This window comes from Scleropages formosus, chromosome 4 (genome assembly GCF_900964775.1).
Source record: "Scleropages formosus chromosome 4, fSclFor1.1, whole genome shotgun sequence".
NCBI lineage: Eukaryota > Metazoa > Chordata > Actinopteri > Osteoglossiformes > Osteoglossidae > Scleropages > Scleropages formosus.
Window position 1 is genome coordinate 4448261 of NC_041809.1, and position 20293 is coordinate 4468553.

A 20293-nucleotide genomic window follows, 5' to 3' on the forward strand; every position below is an offset into this window, starting at 1 on the left:
TCATGACAGTTGATATAATATTTCAACGCCTCTTTCTTTTACAGTATGTTGCAAGACTTGATTCCTTTTTTCCTGGCAAAGTTTAGTAATCATGTTTGATTTCTTAAGGAGGGCCGTCTGGATGCTGCTTCTCCAGGCTTCGTACCTGTGAACCGCATGGTGTGAAAGGAAGATCCGAACTGTAGTCGGTACAGTATTTGCACGCGTTAAGCGCCCAGGTGTAACAACTTGGAAGGTAGCGGGGGACCACAGATGATTTAGAAATGTGACAAATATTGGGGGCATTAGGGTGATGTGGACATTGGGAGGACAGCTGTCCCATCAGTCCCGCTCCTCTCCCACCTGCCTGTCCTCAAGATGAATCCGGGTAAGGGCCTCCTAAAGGTCTTACTCCCGGGCGACTCATCACTTCCGAAGCGTGTCGGCGCAGTTTCCCGAGATCGGCAGTGTGTCCGAATTCAGCAGAGCCCAGCGGATCCCTGCGAATCAGCGCTCTTTGGCAGCATGTGGGCGGCGGTGGCCATTTTTGGGGCCCATGAGCGCTCTGCACAGGCCAGGGTTGAAACAACTGATCAGATGTGATGGAGCTCATTAAGTTACATTTTGTATGCGCAGTCACTGTGTGTGTGTGTGTGTGTGTGTGTGTGTGTGTCGGGTATCATGGGACCCACTGACTGAGCCATGCTCAGAACCCGAGATTTTCTTCTCCGCTTCCTCACTGCAGTTGAACATTCGCTGTATGACTCCTGAATGCAGAGTTTGGATAAACGGAATCATCTGTGGATCTGCGCTCTGTGCTGTACGTCGCTGCAGCCGCGTCATGCGCGTTTTCATGCGCGTATCCAAACTAGCGGGACCCCCGACACGTCGCCTTCCGCTTTAAGAGGATCGCAGCGCGCGCTGCCAAGTCGCCTAGTGGCCTGTCGCGAGGACTCACCTCGCCCCACCCCCACCCCCATCCCCCTTTTACCCCGGCTGTTCTGCGGGAGAGCAGAGCGGCTGTCCACGCGCTCAGCTATTCCCCCTCGGGTCCGACTCAGGGAAGGACCGGCCGCGCGACTCGTCGCGAGCATTTGGTAAGTGGCGTTCCCTCGCGGCTCGCGGCGGCACCGGCAGCAGGAAGGAGCGCAGTGCTGCAGCGCAGCAGAGCGCAGCCCCGCGCGGATGAGGCTGTGTGTCTGTTATGCCGCTTCGGTGTCTGAATCAGTGTCTGTCTTTAATCCCCGCGGCTCCTAACCCGCGCAGATAACACGAACGCAACTTTTTCACACACACGCACTCGCATCCCAGGAGGAAGGAGGAAGGAGGAGCGCTCTTGAACCGGGAGCTCCGATTTCTTTGCTTGTTTTATGTTTACAGCGCGCGCGGCCGTGTTTCCGCTACTCGAGCCTGATCGGTTTTTTTGGGCAGTGATTTTTGTGCTCAAAATCCAGTCCACTTATTCATCGCGTCAATATCAATCAATGTACGTTAATTGGATGACGAGGATCTGTGTGTCTCGACTCGGTCCGTGTGTGTGGTGTTTTCGGTTACTGCTTACAACATTACATCATCATGTTCTGGGCCTAAAAGTGTAAATAATACCATTTAAAGTCGCACTCTTCTGCTGCTCACGGATTCTCCTCGTTTTATATTTCAGCTCCTGAACACCGTCCAGATACAGAACACTCCTGTGTGTAATAAATAGCATAAAATCGTGTACTGCGTAGTGTAAAGTGTTATATAAAGGTGTACTAGTAAAGTATAGTCCAAAGAGGTGAAGTCAACTGCTTCCGGTGAATTGGCGATTCTGAAAATTGCCTGTAAAGAAAAGATGCTTTTGTGTGTGTGTGTGAGAGCGAGTGAGCGAGCGAGAGAGAGAGACAGAGACAGATTGCCCTGTGATGGACAGGCGTCCCGTCCGGGATGGAGTCTATGCTTCCGGGATCCGGACCACCGCGACCCTGACTTGGACCGTGCGTTCTGGATAATGAATGAATGAATGAATGATATACGGTGTGTTGCAGTGGAGTTACGGTCCCAGAGCTGCAGCTCTTCACCACTGAACGTTCGCAGCCCCCAGGAACCGGCGGAGAAAATCGGTCCAAACTGCAGCTGCTGCAGAAACCACCAGCAGCTCGTGTGCTTGTTTTATCCGCTAAGGTGAAAGAATGTATCGCTCACACACACACACACTGGCTGAAGCCACATGTCCCAAGTGGGGTTGCGGCGAGGCGGAGCCTAACCCGGCAACGCAGGGTGCGAGGCCGGAGGGGGAGGGGACGCACCCAGGACGGGACGCCAGTCCGCAGCAGGCACCTCAAGCAGGACTCGAACCGCAGACCCACCGGAGAGCAGGACCCGACCGAACCCGCTGCGCCACCGCACCCCGTATCGGATGCAGTTAAATGATTTATAGCAGAATGAAAAGCAATGATTTTATGAAGAAATTCAGACTTTTCTGGTTGGTTCAGGGTGGGTTTTTTGTAGCATAGTTGTTACAACGGCAGCCTTGGGACCCAAAGGTTGCAGGTTTTAAGGTACTTTTCCTAAATTTCTCCAGTAAAATTACCCAGCTCTTTAAAAAGGGTAAATGAGTAGTTTAACATAGCTAGTTGCTGTGGATAAAAGTGTCAGCTGAATGCATGAAAATGTAAATTTATTTTGTCTTTTCAGTTCAGCTGAAGAAGAAACAAACATAAGGTGCCTGCAACAGACGAGGCAGGAGACAACAGATGCGGTGTCTGTCGTCGAAGGGGTTTTATTCAGTCTGGGATCAGGGAGAAGGAAGGGGATGGGAACGGGGAACTGGTAGGATGGGGCTTTGTGCGGGTCAGGAGGGCTAGGAGCCTCGGGTCGGTCCGGGCGACGTCATCCCCGGGTTCGATTTCGAATTCGTGCTCGTCTGCGTGGATTCGCTCTCCTCCTCCATCTCTCTCTTACTGCCAGGCACAGGGGAAGAAATAGGGAGTGCACCCAACCCCCGCTGTGACCGCTTCTTCCCCATCTCCGCCCCCTTCCCCGGCCGCCTCGCCGTTCTACGGAAACTTAAATACTAAACGCGTTCATAAATACGTGTTGTTGGAGGGTGTGTGAAGAGGCCCGTTTTCATCATACTCACTGCGGTTCACGCCTTTTTTGGTTGTTGCCTTTGCTTCTGTTTCTCTAATACAAAATATTTCAAAATCGAAACTGGAAGGTGATGTCAAACTGCTCCGACAGCGAGTTTTGGACAGGCTCTTTGCTCCCTTGTCCATGAGGTCTTGCTCACTGGTTGACCATGTGGTGACTTGCATGAGTGATGAGTTTCCCGATGCCATGGCTCTTCGGTGGGGATACCGCACCGGACCGGTCGTTCTCATAGCATGGCGAGGCTCCGTTTTGCAGCCTGGCAACCTGGCCGTATGAACATTGGACATTCCTGGAGGCTGCATAGACACAGGCTCATTGTCTTACAGTGAATCGGACCATACTGCCCCACCCCCCGTTTCGTCCCGGGACAGAACAGTTTTGTCTCGCGCCCTGGGACCCCGCTCGACTGAACCAAAATCTCCCAAAGCCTTTTCTCCGCACTCCTGACACGCCTGGACGTACGAGCACAGCGCTGACCAGTGCCAGTGCTTAGTTTCGGTGATGGATCGCCGCGGAGCCGGAGCACACAATCACGTGTGCCTGAGGAGGGCTGTGATTGGTCAGATTCCTCACTTAAATTCACGCATTTGCCAGGCACTTTTCACCCAAGTGATATACAACAAAACTAAACAAAAGTGCATCCCGCAACAGAGGGGGAACTGGGGAACATACTGTTATTTAAGTGCAGCTTGTTGGTAGTATTTTTACGGCACCCATATTCTAGGATTGTAGCTGCTTATAGAATGGGGAATAAGAGAGACGATAGGCAGCCCCAGAGGGGTAGATTGATTGATTTTTTTTTTGGTGCATGCAGGGCTGAAATGTGCTGGGAGAAGCAAAGACTGCAGTGAGTTGTTACTTTCAGACTTTTCATTGGAAATCAAGCCTCGGAAGGGGTTTTGATAGAGAAGAATAAAGGGCCAAGTACTGAGCCCTGTGGAACACCCGATGAGAGATGAGCGGAGATGGAGCCACACAGGACTGTTTGGTGAGGTCTACCTGATGGGTAGGAGCCCAGTCAGTTCAGTGATGATCTATTGGTACCTCGGTGTTCCTGCAAGCTAAGGGTGGTTGACTCAGAAGTGTTGGAGAGGTGGAGAAGAATGAGAACAGAGGAGAGAGTGGCAGCTTGCAGATCACAGAGCTTCTGATAACCATTAGGAGAGCAGTTTCTGTGGAACCACTGATCTTGAACCTAGACTGATATCCATCAAGAAGAACATTGCTTCAAAGGATTGTATGTAATTGCCTGTAAACAGGATGCTCACAGTAGACAAGATGGATCACGTGTACACACGAACACACACACACTCAAGTCTGAAGAGTGTTTGGTCAATCTCTTCATGGAGGGACTTTCATTGCTGGCTTTCCTGCTTTCTAACACTCATTAACCGCTGGCGCCAGATGGCTGTTGGTCCAGGATGTAGAAATCCCAAGTAGCTGTGTGTCTTCAGTGACCCTGGTGACCTCCTCCAGACCATGTTCTGGAGTATTCCACCAGTAGGGCTCTGCTGAAGCTTCTACCCCATTAAAGGCACTTGATGCAGTAAAATGATGCTGTGCTTCAGCTTAACCGCCATCGTGTACCGCTCTGCTTTCCCAAGACCTTCCGTCCCACGTAAAATACATAAAATGGAATATTACTTATAAATCGGTGCTTCTTCCTGGAAAATCTACGGTTATGCTTCCTACGAAATATGTATAACTTGTGTTGCAATCATTTCCTTTTAAGTACATCTGAGACCAGTTCTACAATAATGAATAAGGTTATGCGGACGCATACGGCCCGTGCGTTGCTTAGGGCCGCGAACCCATCTCCTGCTGCCGCGGCTTTGTCCGGAACCTGGAGGAAGCAGCGATGGGCTGAGGAGCACGGTGGAGCACGCCGAACCACGGCAGCCCCCCCGCCCTCAAACCGCGACCCTCAAAAAATCCCAGACCGAGTCTCGACTCTCCCCGTGAGCAAATATTTGAATTCCTCTCCGCTGGCTGTGAAGGTCACCGAGGCGAACGCACGGTTTCTTCTCGGCCGGGCTGCTAATTTTTAATCACGCATATGAGACCCATTGTTCGGAGGAACTGGTTTGCATCAATGCAGGGCTACCGTGTTAACGCACAGGGGTGTGTGTTCGCTGTGCGTCTGATGTTCCGTGTTTGTGTGCCTACTCAATTACAGCCGGAATTTTCTTTCCTCAAGCCTACGGCCCGCGGAGAGATTCCAGGTAACAAAGGCTCCTCCGCTCTGCTTTCTGTCTCCATGTTGTCCACGTTTTTTTTTTTTTTTAAGGGGCGGAGCCTTCCACCCTCCCTCTCTTTTCTTTTATGGCTTACCCAAGATCTCTTTTTTTCCATGTCATGCATTTACCACGTTTGCTTTGCCTTTGTCCCTAATCCCTGTCTTAGTGCGGTACCTTGCACATTTTTCCACCCATACACCTTCTTCCTCTGTGTCCTACAAATTTCCACCAGGTTCCCCCTTTTCTAATAATAATAATAATGATAATAATTACACTTTAAGCAGAGGAGAGGTACCCTATAGCTAAGTATGTAAGATTAATTTCCGTAGCTCGCGGTGTTGCATTTCCCCTATTTATCCACCCGTATGATTACAGAAGTAAACACATTTGTTGTACTAAAGAAAACGCCCTCAAAGGTCCAAGAGAAGTATCTTCGGGTTCAGCACACACTCCTTTGCAATCTGTGTCCCGGCACTGAAATAGGAGAAGAGACGGAGGGCAGAAACCCTGTAAAACCTGTGAGCTTCTGCGTGTAATAATTTAACGTGCTGTTTTTCACATTCGGTTTGGTTGTTTTGTGCTGCTCATATTTTCTTTTGCGGTTTAACATGCTGCGTGTCTGACTGGTTGATGATGAACAGTAAGGGTGTCCTGGAAAAAAAGGTCTGAATAGTATGTGTTACTTTAAAAAAAAAAAGAAAGAAATGACAACTTATTTTTGACAGAAATAGACTGATTTCAGATCCAGGATGTGATTTGTCACATTCTCCAGCTTGATAATTAAGATCAAAAAAATTAAAAAAGCATTTTTCTGTGACACCCCCTGTGTGTTTTTATAAGCACTCATTTCTTACAGGATGTATCGTTTTAGCATTTTTTTTTTTTTTTTTTTTTTAAATTAGTCATTTTAATGGTTTACAAGTGTTGCTTTGAGAACGATACCTTATTCGTCGCTTAGATTTCTTTTCGGAAAATTCTAGGAAACATTTTTCTTTTCCCCCCTACGTTTTAATAAATGTTTATTCGTATCAAGTATTGCTTTAAGAACGATATCTTATTTGTTGATTTGGTTTTCTTCTCGGAAAATTCTGGGAAACCGTCGTCTTTTCAACATCGTAATAAACGTTAGTTTGTTCGAATTGAGGCAATATATTACAGTTTAATTTGTAGCTAAAAAAGAATGTATTTGCGCAATAACTCTCAGAACCGAGAGAGTCGGTGGGTCGGGGCCAGCAGGTAGCGGCGTGTTAAGCGCTGCTGCCTTTGGACTTGGAGGTTACTGGTTCGAATCCCACCTTCTGCTTTCGTACCTTTGAGCGAGGTACTTATCGCAAGTTGATATGGTAAAAAAAAAAAAATCTCCCAGCTGTTTAAATAGATAAGTTACTGTAGGTATCTCAACACTTTAAGGCGTTTCGGTGGAAGGATAAGCGTAGAGAACTTTTGCAGCGGACACCGAAACGGACAGATGTACGAGAGCCCCGATGATGTCCTGCCGCTGAAAATCCCTCGTCTTGTCCCCGTTCCGGAGGGTTCCGGCATGCACGGTCGCACGGAGGAGCGGCCGGGATGAGACGTGTCGACTGGTTTGTTTCTGTCCCCTGTCTCCCCGCCGGTTATTTATAGAGCGTCTCTTGGTAACAGCCCCCCTTTATTTTTATCTGCCCAGTATGTACGCGTTCGGCGGCATTGCTGCCCGCATTCAGACGCAGAGGCTGCAGGCCGAAGGCATGGGCTCCAACGAGCAGGCCGTCAGGCTCTTCAACCAGGACTACGAGGCGCTCAAGCAGCAGTGCCTGGAGAGCGGGCGTCTCTTCGAGGACCCCTGCTTCCCCGCGGAGCCCCCTTCCCTGGGCTTCAAGGAGCTGGCACCGCACTCCTCCAAAACCCGCGGGGTGGAGTGGATGCGGCCCACGGTACGTCTGCGGTCGGCCTTCGGGGTCTGCGTTTCTAACCTCTTATTGCTGTTTTTAATGAGAATATCGCAATAAAAGAGGCAGCTGGTTGCGTAGCGGTTAGAGGTGTTGCCTTTGGACCCAAAGGTCGTAGGTTCGATTCCCACCTCCGGTTGTAGTACCCTTGAGGAAGGTGTTTAGCCTTAATTCCTCCAGTAAAAAATACCCAGCTGTAAAATGAGTAAATAATTATAAATAGGCAACATTGTAAGTCACTTTGCAGAAAATTGGCTGCTAAACGCATAAATGTAACATTTTGGCAGAAATCATCCTGTGCCGTTCGATTAGATAATATTGCAGTTCGTTTGACTTTGGCTCGGTGGTTCCTACACATGTATTTACGTTTATTATTATTATTTGCAATTGACGTACGTCTCAAGAGTGAACAAAGGCGCAGCGACAAGAGACGAAGAGCGCAGGCACGGGATTATCGACGTCACTTGTTTGTTTGATAGCGCCATGTTGCTGGTTCGCATCCCTCAAGTAGCTGCCCGTAGAAGAGACATTCAAATGGCAAATGTATAGATCATCATTGCAGACGGTTGGACTCGGTTATGAAGCCAGTGGGTCTGGTAGTGATGAGTTTTGAGACCCTTTTTGAGTGCTGGGAGGGATTCAGCAGCTGTGAGGGCCACAGGGAGCTCTTCTACCACTTTGGGGACAAAACTGAGAACTGATAAACTTTTGATTTTGGACCCCCTCTGTGTGTGAGACCCCCAGGCGGCCAGAGGTGGAGGAGCGCAGTGCACGAAAACGAGGAGAAACGTGGGCGACGCTCCCACCTTCTCTTATATATCTCAGGATCTCCGCTTAACGTTCTCATTAAGGGCAGGGCTGCGGCTGCAAAATGAGTCATAAAGTTGTTATTCCATCGAGTTCATAATATTGTGGGATTGTCTGGTTGCTTTTGTTTGCGCAGGAGCCGCTCGAACCCACCCATTGAGGGCTACTTTGTTGAAATTAATGAAATTCAATGTGATTCATGCCATTAGGTCACAGATTTGTTTCCCGTTAGAGTTCCGGATTTGCAGGACGTTAAGGGCTTCCTCCCACTTTCATTTCCTGCATGGTGACTTGATACGCGATGATAAATTATGTGTTTTTACCCAATATTTTAAAGCTAAAATGTCCCCCACCTCTGAGACTGCAATCATCCCTGGGGCAGGTGGTACCCTAGTGGTTCGAGCCGTCGCCTTGCGCTCGAAGGACCCTGGTTCGATTCCCGCTCCTGCAGTAGTACCCTGCATCGAGATGCTTACCCTGAATTGGGATAGTAAAAATTACTCCGTTTTATATGGGTAAAATTATCAGTAGCTTACAAAGGTAACAGTGTAGTTCACTTTGGAGGAAAGTGTGAGATAAGTGGGGAAAAAAACAGCAATAATCCCTTTTCGTGGCGTGCAGTACGAACCCACCCCGGCGAGCTGCATGCCTGTGTGTGGGCGGTGATTTAGGGAGATCCCTTCCTTGGGGGGGAATATATTTGGTTGGATGATTTGGAAAAGCCGTTGCCAGCTAACCCCCCCCCCCAAGAAGATGCCAGATTCATCCATATGTGGCGGCGACACACAGCTGTTAAGAGCACGAGTCACACCTCCCCCCCCCCGAGCATGGGCCCTGCGTTTGATGGGGGGGATACGCACCCGAGCCGGCGTGTCCGAATGCAGGATCCCCTTTCCTTAGTGGGACGTGTGAGGAATGTGGCCGAGCGGCGCCCTCGAGGGGTTACGGAAACATCTTGTCAAAGTGCGCAAGTTTGGCTCCCAAATATGGTGCCGAACACCGGCTGCACGCCGCGCCGTTCCAGCGGGAAACGGGGAGAAAAAAATCAACAGGCCGGCGTCCTTGTTCGTCAGTTCAAGCGAATGACGTTTAGAAATATGCTGTACATATTTGCCGTTAGTAAAGACGTGTCAGACGTGCAGCGAGGAGGAGAGCGATCCTGCAATTAGGACGGAACTTAGAAAATGAGCATAAATGCTTCACGAAAGATTATTGCCTAATGATTTTAGCTATAATAATGAAATAAGGCGTTCTCTTTCTCTTCATTATTATTATTGTTGTTATTAGCTTAGCTGATACTGTTTCAAATGCGACTTATGACTGTTTACAGTGATTTACCTCTCTATACCGCGGGACAGTTTTTTCTCTATCAATTCAGGGTATGTATCTCCATCAAGTGTACTGCAGCAGGAGGAGGGATTCAAACCCAGGCGAACACTCTAATTGGCACGCCCCCTGCTGGCCCCAAATTGCACTGCAGTGATTGCGAGGCTCCTCCAAGGTCACGTCCCTCATCGTTTTTGCCCTTTAGAAGCGATGAGTGTTTCTGTGTTTTGGTCGGATCTTCGAGCGTCGACCCCCCCCCCCCAAAGCGCTGATGCCAGCCAGGTCACCCGCTCCTCGCCGAGCGCTCCTCTCCCTCCCTTCCTGACCCCCTGTGTTTACTTCCCGCAGGAGCTCACGGACGACCCCCAGTTCATCGTGGGCGGGGCCACGAGGACCGATATCTGCCAGGGGGCTTTGGGTGAGTTCTGGGACGTGGTCCCGGTGAGGGCCGTGGGTGGGGAGGGGGGATTTTGGCGTGTCGCTTGCGATTGAGATCTCCGCCTCGGGTCTTCCTGATTCCAGAGGAGAATTCCAGCGACCGCTCAGCCAAACAAGCATTTGCTTGTCATTAGCGCTCAGCTCTCGCTGGGGAGCCGGGCCCCTCCCCCACACCCGATGCATTCCTCCAGCTGGAAAAATCTCGCTTGTTTTAACCCTGCTCTTCCCCTTATATCCGGCCAGCGTCTGCGCCTGCGTCTCCGCGGCCCGTCCGAGCATGTCTGTCTTGGGTTCGTTTTACCGCCGTACCGCGGTAAAAATGTTTGAGGCCGTGTCGCCGTTCCGGACGTGTGTGGGCATCGGAGCAGCGACCGCCTCCTAGTCCCTGTTCCTGTCCCACATTCCCGAACCCCGGTCCTTCCTCAACGGCGGGCAACATTTTCCTGCCCTCCTGCCCTCCTCCCCTCTTGAAAAGCAGCGCCGGCTGCAGGGAGGACACGCCCCTGGGGGGGGACCTAACACCCTCCTTGCCACATCCGGCCTGGTTCCTCTGACACTGCGTCACCCGTGTCTCATGGCACTTTTTGGTGTGGCCATGACACCCAGTGGTCCCCCCCCCCCCCCCCCCCCCGTCTCATCTAAGTCACAGCAATGCTGTGCGCACACACCTTTACTGGTGCAGATCACAGGGTCGCATTGTAATAATACACAGCTCTCCCTGAAAGTATATGAACCCGAACCCCCCTCCGAGTCCCTTAGTTTGCCCACGAAATGGTTTTTTAATGACAGTCAGTGTTTCTCATGTGACATAATAGGTGTGTAAAGACCAGTTCTGTATGTTGCTTTAGAGGAAGTCGTGTGTGTAGCAGAAACACGCAAGTAGTGCGGGTGTAAAAATAAGCGAAGCCCAAGTTACGCTTGTTAACCCAAGTGGCTAAGTAGAGTCAGGGATGTAAACCATACTCACGTATTTAAGATTTGATCAGTTTATTAGAATGTTTTATATAGTATTAGGAATAATGAGCATTGCCGTGGGGTTCCCATACTTTGCAGCAGCGCTCTATTCGTTAGGTAAGATAACCGTACTGTGCTCTTATAGAGATGCGAATAAGGTAAAACGGGTAAAGAGGTGGGAATGGCAGCAGGATTAAAAGCAAACATCATCTCTTTATTCATCCGGTTGTATTTGACAAAAAAAAAAAAAAAAAAAAAAACGAGATTATTTTTTCCTTTGTTACAGAAGGTGGAAAAAGGATCGGAGAACTGAGATTCTTTTCCCGTTCGTTTCCAGGAGTTTCCGTCCGTTTTCCGTTCGTAGCTCAGGGCGCCGAACTTGGAAGGCTGGCCGGGTTCTCCCTCCTCGCAGCCACAGGCCCGAGCGTGACTCATGTCAAAGGCGTGGCTGCCGGCATAGTTGCTGTGACTCACTGGGTTCCACAGCTACCACACCAGGCGCCTGTCTTAGTACAGACCTGTAATGGCATAGGCTGTGTCGCCACGGCAACCATCACGCACGCACACACACACACACACGCCTCGCGGCCGGGGAACGAACTTCCTGTTACGCTCCACGCGTGCAGCACTTTGTGCCCAAAGACGAAACTCAAACCTCCGCGAGTCGAGCTTTTCGCTGCGTTTTGGGATTCGAAACAACGTCATATTGGCTCCTACGGGAGAAATCCGAGCTGTGATGGTTTGAACAGGATTGCCTCGGCGCAGGTTGCCAAAACGAGCCGCTCCCGACCCTTCTGCTCTTCACGTTTTCTTTTTTTCCCGCGTGTCCCTCGCTCGTGGCTCCCCCTTTTGGTGAGGCCGGATACAGCAGCTTTCTAAGAGTTTTTAACCATTTTTAAGAATAATTTCGACACAACAGTCCAAATGCAATGCAAGGAGGAAAAATAAGTCCCCGGAATATATGTTTGCATAAAACGGCGCACATCGTACATAAAAGCTTGAAATAAGGGCATAAGAAGATTACTATGGTACTGATACGCTGCTTGACGTAATTGTGGTACAGGATGGTTTTTGCTGGTACATTTACTATAACGATTGTGAATTTTTGCTAGTAATATTAAATTAATCGCTGTTCATTTTCTTTCTGCTTACCGATCTCATAGAAACCAAACAGTGCATCAGTAAAGAATAAAGAAACACCTTTACTCACTGATCTCTGATAAATCTGCACAGATGTTTCCGGACTCTTTGGGCTCATGAGCTTCCGAAACCTCCGAAATATGCGAAAAGCAGCTCCTGAGCAGGTGTCCCAAAAAGAGCTGCTTTTCCCACTTTTTTGTTTCTTTTTGTTGGTTTTTTTAAGAGCTGCTTCAGAGTTTGGCACAACTGAACCAAGTCATTTCTCATAATGATTTGCTACCCGCTGAGCCACCATGCTGCCCATGAGCAGTGCCGGGCATGAACCCACATCGCCTGGGATGTGGGTTTGAATGTAGGTTCAAGTCCAGCTTAAGCTGCGTGGAATTTGCATGTTCTCCCCATGTGAGTAAGGGGTTACTTCCATGTGCTCTGGTTTCCTCCCACAGTTTCTGATTTGTTTCTGTGGAACTGGTGATAATGAATGGGCCTTAGTGTGTGTGTGTGTGTGTGTGTGTGGGAGAGAGAGAGAGGGGTTGCACTGTGATGGACTAGTGACCCTTTCAGGGTGTACCCCACCTCACGCCATGTGTTTCCAGGATAGGCTTCTGACCTCTGTGACCCTGAACTTGGCAAGCAGTGATTGATGATGGACAGATGGATGGATTTGTTGCTCAGTGTCTCGGACTCACCGTTCTCCTTTCACCACTCGGCGACGCTCCAATAAGATTTTTCTGTTGTATCCCGCCCTCCCCCCCACCCCAGAGGTATCTCCCTCTTGAACCCTGTGCCGATATGATAATTAAATCTGACTTCCGTAATCCTGTCGCCATCCAAGTTCTGTCATTGAGACCGTTGCCTGCTCAGTTGGCCGGGGACCTATTTTGATCATTCGCTCCGAGCTGCTGGTGCTCTAAGAGGGGTGGGCCATATCGGTGGGCGGAGCAACAGCTCTTGACCAATCAGCTCAAAGTCTGATCACTACACTCCCTGGTCTGTGCTCAGGCGGTTCGACGCGATGCCGCTTGGGTCCAAACTCAATAGCTCTTACCGCTACGCTACCGGCTGTCCTAATGTTTAAAAAATATGTAGGAAAAGTACAATTAAAATAATGACCATTATGTAAATAAATACTTTGGAAAATATAATAAATACGGTCATTGGTGATGTACTTTGTGATGATGAAGTGAAATGAAGAATCAAACAGTCTGGTTTCCTGTATCCGTACTGCTGTGGCATCTGGACCATAACCTACCGGCATCTCTTCCCCTCCCATCCCCATATGTCTAGGGGACTGCTGGCTTCTGGCCGCTATCGCCTCCCTCACCCTGAACGACATCCTGCTTCACCGTGTGGTTCCACATGGCCAGTCCTTCCAGGACGACTATGCCGGAATCTTCCACTTCCAGGTATGAAGACGGCCTTGCACTTGCAACGTGGGCCGGCAGGGGGTGTGACGGTTAATAAACTAAACTGAACTTGTGGTAAAGTGATGGCTGTACGCCTGCCTTGCGTTCCAGTTCTGGCAGTTTGGCGAGTGGGTGGATGTGGTCATTGATGACCGGCTCCCGGCGAAAGACGGAGAACTCATGTTCGTCCACTCTGCCGAGGGCAACGAGTTCTGGAGCGCCTTGATCGAGAAAGCCTACGCCAAGTATGTTATCCTGCGCGTGGGTCCGTCTCTCGCGCGGATACGCATCTACCGCCCGTCCCCTACGGTAGACCTTGATCGCACGGTCATGTGACCGCAGGCTCAACGGATCCTACGAGGCGTTGTCGGGGGGCAGCACCACCGAGGGGTTCGAGGACTTCACGGGAGGCGTGGCGGAAATGTATGAGCTGCGAAAGCCCCCCAGGGACCTTTACAAGATCATCGGGAAGGCCTTGGAGAGGGGGTCCCTGCTGGGCTGTTCCATAGACGTGAGCAGCCGCCTGCCACTCAAACTTTGTCGCCATGGAAACATGAGCAGGGATAAGATGAAGCTAAAGTTTGTCTTTACAGATCACTAGTGCCTTCGATATGGAGGCTGTGACCTTCAAGAAGCTGGTGAAGGGCCACGCCTACTCAGTGACCGGCCTGAGGCAGGTAGGGAGCAGGAAGTGCCGTGTCACCCCTTCGTTTGCTTTTGGTCCCCGTGACCTGCGTCGCGCCAGATGGGGGGCGTGGAGGGGTCGCATTCGTCCCGGTGATTTCCGCTAATTCCCCAAGAGGGACGTGAACCTGCAGCATTGTGGTTAGGGTTGCATCTGTCTGTTTAACCGCTCTGCCCCCCGTTGGCCACCCCGTATGACAGGTAGACTACCAGGGCCAGATGGAGAAACTGATCCGCATCCGGAACCCCTGGGGGCAGGTGGAGTGGACAGGAGCCTGGAGTGACAAGTGAGTGGACCCAACACCCGTCTGTTAAGGGTCGGGAGAGAGGCTTGGCCTGTCGGAGGGCCGGTCGGTGACTCCCACCACCTGTCAAACCTCCAGAACTTTCACTACTCATATTCTTCCAGCAAGAGCAGCGGGTCGCGCAGCGCTTAGAAGCGTCACCTAGCAACTGATGAACATGGGTTTTAATCCCCATTCCCACTGTAGTACCCTCGATCTGGGTGAATCAGTATAAGAGACTCAGGGTACGAATCTCACGCTGTCTCACGTTAACTGTCACTTTAATTCTGATTGATTAGTATAAGATCATTACAATAAAGGCATCGCTCGTTTAGTCACCGTGTCCGTCGTCATAATTACGTCTTTCCACACAAATGTCCGACGCCCACCAACATGCCCTGTGTTTGTCCAGCTCGCGGGAGTGGGATGAGATCGACCCGTCCGAGAGGGAGGATCTGCATTTAAAGATGGAGGATGGAGAGTTCTGGTAAATCCATTACACGGTACAGGCAGCGTTTCCCTCCGGTCCCTCATCCTCGACCCGCAGCCCCGTCCCCCGTCCTCCGTCCTCGCGCCCCACGCCGGAGCGCACGCGTGAAGCTTTGCTGCCCTTTCCCGTCCCTGTTCTTCCAGGATGTCCTTCCAGGAATTCCTGCGCCAGTTCTCTCGGCTCGAGATCTGCAACCTGACGCCGGACGCGCTGAGCGCCGATGCGGCCAGCTTCTGGAACACCATCAAGTTCCACGGGACCTGGAGGAGGGGCAGCACGGCAGGGGGCTGCAGGAACCACCCCAGTGAGCGAGCGGCTCTCGCCTTTACCCGCGCGGGACCTTTCGCCGTGGACTTTCCTACGGTCTGTAGAGGGAAACAGTTCCCGCCGAAAAGGTGCAACGTGTGACCCCCCGACCCCCTCCGCTCCCCAGACACGTTCTGGATCAACCCCCAGTATAAGATCACGCTGCTGGAGGAGGACGACGACGACCCCGAGGACGACGAGGTGGCCTGCAGCTTCCTGGTGGCGCTCATGCAGAAAGACCGGCGGCGGTATCGGCGCCACGGCCAGGACATGCACACCATCGGATTCGCCATCTACGAGGTGAAGGAGCTTTCCGGGCGACCCCGCCCGGCCGGACACGTGCCGTTACGCGCCGCGCGGCGTCGCGCCCTCGTACACGGCGTTACGGAAATGATGGGGTTACTGCAAATCTGCCATTTTCACACCGTCGGTTAGAAAACATGGGATTCTGGGAAAATCTGGTTGTAGCTGAACTTTGTGCTGTGGAATTAAATTATGTTTAATTAAACTGTGTTTTTTTGGCTTTTTTTGCTTCAACAGATTCCAGATGAGGTATGAAACATCCTCCCCCGTCCTCCCTCGCAGCAGTAAGAGCGCCGCACACCTGTACTCCGTCCACCTCTCGGTCACGGTTGCGGCGTCTCCGCTCGGTTGTGACCGTGGCGGGACCACGGCAAGGCAGCGGGAAGCACGATCAACATGATAAAAAATATAATTTGTGATAAAATGATCAATTATGTGGACTTAAGTATTTTTACTCTCACAATGGGGTTGGACCGCAGTCCTGCTCTCCGGTGGGTCTGGGGTTCAAGTCCCGCTTGGGGTGCCTTGCTGCGGACTGGCGTCCCGTCCTGGGTGTGTCCCCTTCCCCCTCCGGCCTTACGCCCTGTGTTGCCGGGTAGGCTCCGGTTCCCCGTGACCCCGTAAGGGACATGCGGTTCTGAAAATGTGTGTGTGTGTGTGTACTCTCACAATGGCTGTACGCTGACTTCGCCGGTTTGAGATATTGCAGTTACAAATTTTTGAATGTGCAAACATTTCCTGGCTCGTTCGTTCATTTTCACAGCTGACGGGAGGTAATAAGAGGCAAACTAACTGAACGGAACCGCGGGACCGCCTTAATTCAACTCGCGTCCGCAGTGTTTACAGCTCGGGTCGCTGTTGCCCTGAGCCGGTGATGAGTAACACGACGATAAACGTTGCGCGTGTTGCACATATTTCAGTTTTTTGCTTTTAAATTTAATTGAAATGGGTATCATTTCAATAGAAATGTTTGTATTTTTATTACTGTTTTATCAAGAGTGTATCATCTGTACTGTTAACCTTTTATTGATTGTGACTTGGTGGTAAAAGCAGCCTCGGGTTTACAAAACGCATCGATTTACCAGCAAACGGTCCCGATTGTGTTTGTAGAGTGAGGAAGGAGCGAATGTCATCGGCAGTTAAGTACATTTTATTATATCATATTTACATTTTGCATTTACATTCATTCTTTTAGCGGACGCTTCGCTCCAAAGTGACGTACATCTCGGGGGACAATAAAAAATATATATTACATCAACAGGGAGAGATTTGGATGCAGACACGAGATTCGATGACGAGTAGCTGCATAAAGGCTTTTCCGTTATTAAACATCTTATTAATAATTACACATTTATTATGCGCTTAATACATTTACATATATTTACATTTACACTACATTACATCTGACTTAAGAGATAAGGGGAAAAGAGTCTGAAAGAGGTGAATTTTGAGACCTTTCTTGAATCTAGAGGGGGATTCAGCAGTTCTGAGTGAGAGGGGTGCTCATTCCACCGCAGGACCGAACACTTTCGTACTTTTGATATTGGACCTATCGTACGTTGGACCGCCGAGCGGACAGAGGTGGTAGAGCGCAGCAGTCTGGTTTGCGTGTACCGAGTGATCAGGTCTTGTAGAAACTGTTTGGAAATGACAAGTTTCGGTGGGGTCACTGTGCGCTCTTCTTTACGGGAGGGGCCCCTCCCTCGCACCCGCACACCCGAGAGTCTGCCGAGGCAGGTTGTCGGGACTCGGACCCCTAATGGGAGCGCTGCTCACCTCACCCACCCCCCACTCCCCTTGCTCTCACAGTTTAAGGGTTGTCAGAACATCCACCTGAAGAAGGACTTCTTCCTGGCGCACTCGTCGTGCGCGCGCTCCGAGACCTTCATCAACCTGCGCGAGGTGAGCTCGCGACTCCGCCTGCCCCCGGGCGAGTACCTCATCGTGCCCTCCACCTTCGAGCCCAGCAAGGAGGCCGACTTCGTCCTCAGGGTCTTCACCGAGAAGCAGTCCGAGACGGAGTAAGTGTGTGTGTGTGTGTGTGTGTGTGTGTGAGAAAGGTGGCGATACGGTGACCTTAAATCAATGGGTGTGTCTTTATGCTCTGTTCCAGAGAGCTGGATGATGAAATCTCGGCAAACCTCGAAGACGAGGTGAGCGGATAGTGTGCGTCTAACCTCACTGATTGAAATGGGAGCACACACAGACACACACACACGCACACACACGCACGCACACGCACGCACACGACGAGTGCGACACCTGCTTTATTGCACTCTTCTGCAGGAGGAGATCACGGAGGATGACATCGACGACTCCTTCAAGTCTTTGTTCGCCCAGCTGGCCGGGGAGGTCGGTCGCAAAGCCGGCGCATGAACGCACGCGCACGTGCTGCGAACGGAGATTGTGAGTTACGACACACCCTCTTTGTTCCAGGACATGGAAATATCTGTTCACGAGCTCAGGACCATCCTTAACAGAGTGGTGTCCAAACGTGAGTGCCACCCCCTCTGACGCACCACTGTTTTTATTGTTGCCATGGCAGCAGATGGCGTAATGGTTAGCGCTCCCACTTGTACACTTGAAGGTTGCAGGTTCGAATCCCGCCTCCTGCTGTAATTCCTTTGACCGAGGTACTTACCCTATACTGATACAGTAAAACCCAGCTGCATAATAAATCATAGCTGGGTAAATCAGTGTAAGTGAATTACACGGTTTGGAGAAAAGTTTCAGATAAACGAAAGTGTATTTAGAGGTCAAAGCCCTGAAAACTCTTTAACGCCTTGTTTGGTTCCAGCTACCAAACTATTTTGGCCGCGCCGCTGTCCGTTTCCCGATTGCGTAGACAACGTTTCTCTCCGGTTTCAGACAAGGACCTGAAGACCGACGGCTTCAGCATGGAGTCGTGCCGGACCATGGTGAACCTCATGGACGTATCCTTCTCAGCTCCATGACACGGTCGCTTCTTTGTGCCAAATGTACATGTAAATTCACGTAAATGCAAATTGGTGCATGACGTGCCTGAGTCCCGTGGCTGCGGTGCTCCTTTACTCACGTACCGCGCAGAAAGATGGCAGCGCCCGTCTTGGCCTGATGGAGTTCCAGATTCTCTGGAATAAGATTAGGAAGTGGTTGGTGAGTGACGCTCGAACCCTCGCTAACCAACACCTAATGTAGTGGGAATAATCATTTTTACTGTGTCAGCTCAGGGTAAGCACCTTGATCTAGGGTACGACCACAGGAGGAGGGTCTCGAACCTGGGTCCTTCGATTCCAAGGTGGTGATTCTCAGAACTTTGCTACTTGCTGCCCCAGAGAAGAATTTAAATGTGTCCTTTTAGTAGTTTATTTCCTCCAACGTGATGTACAAATAAAAGTGCATCAAGAACCGATGAAGAGCTTTAGACACAGACATGGGATTATTGACGCGCAGCTTGTTTTTCTGACCCCACCTTGTTGCTGGTTCGCGTCTCACAAGTAGCTGCCGACTGAAGTGACTTTCATATACAAGATGCGTTTATACATACAATCCGTTCTTTGTATTTTGTCATCATAGATAAAAAACGCATAACAATCATAGCAGATGGTGTTGGATTCATTTATGTAGTTGTCAGGAGACCACAGGGGAAAATGGGTCTGAAAGATGTGGGTTTGAGATTCTTCTTGAATGCTGGGAGGATTCAGCAGCTCTGAGGGATGTAAGGAGCCCTTTCTACTAATTTGGGAACAAAACTGAGAATGTGTGGACTTTCAGTTTTGAATTCCTCGATAGCAGGACCACCATGCCACCAGAGGTCGTGGAGCACCGCACTCCTGCTGGGATGCAGGGGACGATCCGTTCCAAGGGTATCACAGCAGAGATTTTTCTGGAAAGGCAGCCCATTGGTCAGGAGTCCAGCTCCTCACATCTCCCTTTGCTCTCTCATATCGAGGTCCTCTTCCGGCAGTTCGACCTGGACAAGTCAGGGGCCATGAGCTCTTATGAGATGCGTCTCGCGGTGGAATCTGCAGGTAATTTTGAAGGAGAGCAGTCTGTGTGAACAGACCTTGGGGCCTTGCTGTCCTGTTCCAGTGGAGCTCCTCTTGATCCTTCTTTCTCTGCAGGCTTCAAGCTCGACAACAAGCTGAACCAGATCCTGGTGGCCAGATATGCCGAAAACGAAGCCGTCGACTTCGACAACTTCATCTGCTGCCTCGTCAAGCTGGAAACCATGTTCAGTACGTGCGTCATCTGGTCCAGTGCAGCCGTTCCAGCGGACCGAGGACTCTTCTGGGAGCCCATGTTCTCAGGAAGGAATTTTTTTTAATGTTGGTGCCTCATACTTTTGCACTAAATCACTCCTGGATTTTGTCTTTCCTAGGAACTTTCTATCAGCTCGACAAAGATGGGACTGGTGTGGCTGAAATGAATATGAGCGAGGTAAAAACTGCGCAGCCCCCGCCATTTACCCGTGTGCACACTAGTGTAAACCAGCTGATCTTACACAGCCGTACCATGTCAGCCGTCCATGTTTACCATCTTCTACAGATCAATCAGCACCTTCTCTCCCTTCTCGTTTACAGTGGCTTTACTTGACCATGTGCGGCTAAAGAATTAATTCCAGTTGGAAGGAAAAGGGAAGCTTTGGATGCATCTGAGGATTTTACCCCGAGAAGAGTAGTACGTGGTGTGAGGATACGCCACAGCCCACCAGTTGGCAAAACCAGACTGCTGCCTATTTGATTCAGGGTTAAGGTCTGATGCACAGAGACCTTTACTCTTCAGTTAACCACTTTACCGAGCACTGCGGTAAATCTCGGCTTATACCTTGAATGACCTTTGACCTTAACGACGCCAGCAAGTGTTTGGCATCGCTGCCCACAACCTCATGTCAGCA

General features: G+C 50.4%; 1 protein-coding gene across 1 annotated transcript; it reads left to right on the plus strand.

The window, feature by feature from the left end:
• The first annotated feature begins 688 nt into the window (after window positions 1–688).
• Window positions 689–20059, plus strand: LOC108927110 (calpain-1 catalytic subunit-like). Its single transcript, XM_018740173.2, has 22 exons — window positions 689–1076; window positions 7018–7264; window positions 9761–9830; window positions 13232–13350; window positions 13462–13595; window positions 13693–13861; window positions 13944–14027; window positions 14236–14321; window positions 14731–14805; window positions 14952–15112; window positions 15242–15414; window positions 15655–15666; window positions 17227–17438; window positions 17531–17570; window positions 17704–17769; window positions 17854–17911; window positions 18286–18350; window positions 18484–18552; window positions 19349–19427; window positions 19521–19634; window positions 19778–19836; window positions 19980–20059. The coding sequence occupies exons 1-22, from the start codon at window positions 751–753 to the stop codon at window positions 20004–20006; spliced, it is 2445 nt and encodes an 814-aa protein (XP_018595689.2). The 5' UTR covers window positions 689–750; the 3' UTR covers window positions 20007–20059.
• Window positions 20060–20293: the final 234 nt, after the last annotated feature.